Consider the following 4,496-nt stretch of genomic DNA (forward strand, 5'->3'; position numbering starts at 1 on the left):
TGGCGAACATTTCCTGTCAAAATTTATTTGGGTGACTTGCTGATATTCTCTCTTTCCTTGCCGACCCTGATTATTTTGCACAATGCATATAAAAGGGGAGAACGACTAGACATGAGTAAATGTATAACTGAACTTTTATTTCCAACGTCGTAAATGTGTATAAGGCACAAAAGTATAAAAAAAGCACGAAATATTTTACATACAACATTTAACATGCAAAGGCCACGCGACATCAAAACAGGCTGGAGTTGGACGGGCAGTGTGGCGTTTTCAAACAGCGCTGTGGCAGGAAACAACGCTTTGGCACTGGGAGGTTGACATACAACACATAAAGCTTGAGCAAAAGTCTGCGCCATTTCCTATGGCACATTCTTACGTGCATCTTCGGCGCTGTGAAGAATCTCTAGAAGCCGTCAAAGACGGCAATGCCTCGTGAAACCTTATAGAACCGCGTGTATGGACTAGCATGATGCGCTCAGGCTTTGAAAACACTGAGCAGCTGTATGGTTCTTCACTTGGCAGTTTAGACCGGGAGAAACCGGACAATCCTGCATAATTAAGTATGCGATGTGCAATGCCACACGGAAGCAGTAACAACAATATCAACAAAAAACGTGCAGTAAGAAAAGTCGGCGAAAAAAATGCGGGAAATTTCACCGTATAAAACTGGCGTCGGTGAAAAGCACGAGTACAAACGATTGAAGTTTGGAAACAGCAGAGTGCAAGATCACGGGGAACAGCTTCGGAATGCTGGGGTCTAGCGTAGAAATGCCAGCATATAAATCCCTGAAGGAACCGATTTTGGCTTTGTTATGGAGGTAGTACGTCATTTTGGAATGTTGGCATTCTCGTACTTAGGCTGAGCGTTGAGTATTCTCTGATGCAAATTAATCGTAAATATTAGACTTGGGCCTTAAGAGGTTACGGCCAGGCTGCCGAGGCAGTATAATGTAAAAACTCAATGTATAGTTACATAGGAAACAAACAAAACACTGCGGCATGCACGCTACGCATCATGTCACATTCATCACCTTGAGTTCAAGCAACAGCGCGATCAACTTTACCTAAACCGCGCTGCCGCACATTTCGGTAATACTGAAAAAAACTAGGGCTAACAAGACAGTACCCATAATATCTGGTCACACGAACAAAGTCGTTTCAGTCCAAAATTCAAAGGATGCGCTGCGGCGTCGCCGAAGTGAGGAGTCAGTTCCCAACAGATTGTTCTGAGTCCCTTCAAGAACACACATCCTTTTCCAGTTTTGGATATATGCAATGTCCTTTCGGTGTTAAACATGCCCTCGTTTGCAGCCGGAAGTTGCTGCGCACAGGCATCAATGTAACGTGTGCGCAACAGCACTGGCAGTTTCAATAACAAAGAGGAATGGATACCGTGCGATGGCCAGGCGTGCGGTCTGGACGTCTTCATGTCACTGTCTTAAAAGCAGTTCGCTGAGCGCATTGATGTAGCTTTGCGCCATTTGCAGAGTTTCAAACTTGGAGAGTTTTCGGTCGTTGCCCAGTGACGGCACCACCTCTCTAAGCCTGTCGAAGGCCACGTTGAGGGAGTGCATTCGGCGGCGTTCACGGGCGTTGGCGGCCAGCCGACGTTTTCTGAGGACCACTGGGGGCGGCGGAGCCTTGTCCGACTGTTTTCTTTTGCTGCTGGTGCCCTTGCCGAACGATGTGCGCTTACCGTCCTCGGAAGAGAACTCACTGCCATTCTCGGCGTCAGAGTCGAATTCATCGGACTCGCCTTCTTCTCTCGTAGGTGCCCGGAAGGGAAGCATGGAGTCCAGGTGGCCCACCCCACCGGGCCGAGGGATGGGACAGAGCTCCGTGAGGCTCGCGGGGCTCTCGGCGGCTGGCGAGCAAGGCGGCAGTGTGGCCGGGCTCGACACGGGAGTCGGGCATCCGTCGGACCGGGGAATCCCATACGAGAGAGGCTTGCCCTGTTCGTGTTGATGGTGCTGATGCGTCGAGTAGCAGGAGAAATCATGATGCGACTGTTGCTCGAGGAGGGCCATGTCCGTGAGGCAGTTGACAGCCATAGCGAGCGCCGCGCTTGCGGTGTTCATTGCAGACGGCGCTAGGAACAGAGTTGCTGAGCAGAACACGTTGCGGCGTAACCCGCCCGTGCGCGACGGCGCATTCAAACTAGCCCGCTCACGGGAGCGAGAGACTGGGCGAGGAGCTGTGCCGACGGGTCTGTGCAGCAAGGAGGCGGCTTGGCCTTGGCTCTTCTGGGCCCCTCCAGCAGAGCAGCGCCGCGTGGCGGTGAAAACTGCGCTCCTGGGCGATTGTCTCGGCGCTGCTGGCCGGGAGCCGCTTGGCTTCTGGTGCGTCTTGAAGCGGAGCCCGGGGATGTCTTTGCCTCCGGGAACGCCGGCAGGAGCACCCCCCTCAGGGGAGGAGAACCGCCGCGGCGACCAATGAACGAGAGGCGCTCGGCGGCCAGGTTCCGTTCTTGCTTTTGTTTCTTGGCACGCACCCCTCGGCTGCCCTTGCCCGGATGCGACCCCCTGTCTGCGAACGGTTCTTTTTCCCTCTTGGAGCTGGCTACCTGAACGGTTGAGACACTCCCGGGAGCCGTCTCTCAGCTTTCTTCTCTTGGCTTCCTCTTCAGTGATGGGAGAGGGTCACGATTGGAGGGCGTAGGGGGGATGCGGCTACCGTACAGGAGCAAGGGTGCCGCTTTTCACCCTCGCTTGTTGTCGTCGTCCGGCGGCGGCTCGCGCGTGATTAAGCCTGCGGGTTCCGTTAGGGAAAACAGCAAAAGAAAGCGAATAGGTGTGTACCCCTCCCCCTCGGCGACCGCGCGAGGGGGAGCCCTGGGTGCCCGTCTGTCGCGGTGCGGAAAGGTCTGCCGCGGTGCGAGATGCGCCTGGCAGATCTCTCCTGGGCAGCGCCTGCTGCTGCTTGCTAGCGTGCGTCCCGCGCGCGCGACCAAGGGATGGGCGGTCGGTTGACCGGAAGAGAGATCTGCACCCCGGGGACGCGAAAAGGCTTCTGCCGCGTGCGTCTCGTCAGGGTGTTGACTTTCGCGGGGTAAGCGGCAGTTAGCGGAAGAGATACCGACCCGGCTTACGGTCCGTCTGGTTTTTGAGTGAACTCGGCAGGCCTCGGCGGGCATGGCGTGTGCACGCGGCGACGTTTCCGTCGTTGTTCATTTTCTGGTCGCTGGGTTGAATGATCCACGAGATGTGCCAGGCCCCGGCCATCGACCTGCTTGCATTCGCCTCTGTGGAACCTCGCTCTGCTCAGCAAAGTCTGCAGGCAACCCTGATGCTTGGACGTCAAACAGGGCGGTACATGATAGTTAGCCTCAACTGAGCAAGAACCGCTTACTTGTGATTTGAAATTTGTTTCTAAAGCAGTCTGCGACAGTATGAATGGCTTCAGTGTAACATGCGGAGGTCCCAAAGTCAAAAATTCACAGTTGAACCTCCTAGTGGTAAACAGGCGAAAGTAATATGATAATACATGGCAAGGAATGAAACGAAGCACGGATATATCAAATTCGGGCAGGACGAAAACAAGAAGCTGTACTACTAAATCATCACACACATATGTAAGCTCGTGATCGAGCTGCTGGCATCAACGCTATTTGTGGTACATGGGCCTTGTGGCTGGCAAAACCACTTTACTCTCTGTGGAGGAGTTTTTGAAACCGATGCAAACCGGGCCACTCAGATGCCCGTGACAACCCATCACTCTGACGAGTTTAATAATCTGCCCTTCGTAGAAGAAGCACGTCTCCGTGGGATATCACGGTACCACCTGGCCGTCCACCCGTGGTCGGAAGGACGATCTGCACTGCACTTCGCGGAAGAGACGCGACAGTAACCTATTTAACCGCGGTCGCGGATTTTTGCCCAGTGTCTTCTTCCTAGAGTCAGCTACCAGCTACCATTGCGCATATTTCTGTACTCAATTCCAAAATGCAAGTGCTTGTAAATATTTTCTCAGTTTGATCTGCTCATCCATGGCCTGCGTCCTATTGTCCGGCTTCAACTGAACGGGACCCACCTTAGATTTGCAGAAAGTCTTTGCTCTGCTGCTAATTTAAGCGATGATTTAGGATGAGTAGTTTCCAGAATAAATGGCAGCGAGTTCCAGGCTAATATTTTATTACCTCAGGGTAATATTGTCTACTTACCGTAATTAGTCGACACTTTGGGTAAAAGTAGATTATAATTCACTGAAAATCTCACTTTGTTGAAATTATTGAGAGAAGTTTTAGGTATACAGGTATTTGTGACACCATTTCTTCGTGGTAAACTGTTCAGTAAAGCTAGCTTAAGGGAACTGCTAAAATAGACCGGGAGTACGGCAAAGTTGTAATAGTCTGGTGAGATTGGCGCTCTGGGATGGCTGGATGTGATGTTGCGTGCGTAGCGTTTTATTTTGTAGCTGATGCATCGGGGAATGGCGGATACGACATATGCGTTTCCTCAGTTTAATGTACAATATGTAAGATAACTGTGGATGAACCA

The 4,496-nt window shown here is 52.2% G+C and overlaps 1 protein-coding gene across 1 annotated transcript; it reads right to left on the minus strand.

Annotated features, from left to right (window-relative positions):
* Positions 1–1,430: 1,430 nt before the first annotated feature.
* Positions 1,431–2,078, minus strand: LOC149352841 (uncharacterized). The gene has a single exon (XM_089577249.1). It carries the CDS (start codon positions 2,076–2,078, stop codon positions 1,431–1,433), a length of 648 nt encoding a protein of 215 aa, XP_089433375.1.
* Positions 2,079–4,496: the final 2,418 nt, after the last annotated feature.

The sequence above is a fragment of the Amblyomma mixtum genome, chromosome 3 (genome assembly GCF_055824585.1).
Source record: "Amblyomma mixtum isolate Tamu chromosome 3, ASM5582458v1, whole genome shotgun sequence".
NCBI lineage: Eukaryota > Metazoa > Arthropoda > Arachnida > Ixodida > Ixodidae > Amblyomma > Amblyomma mixtum.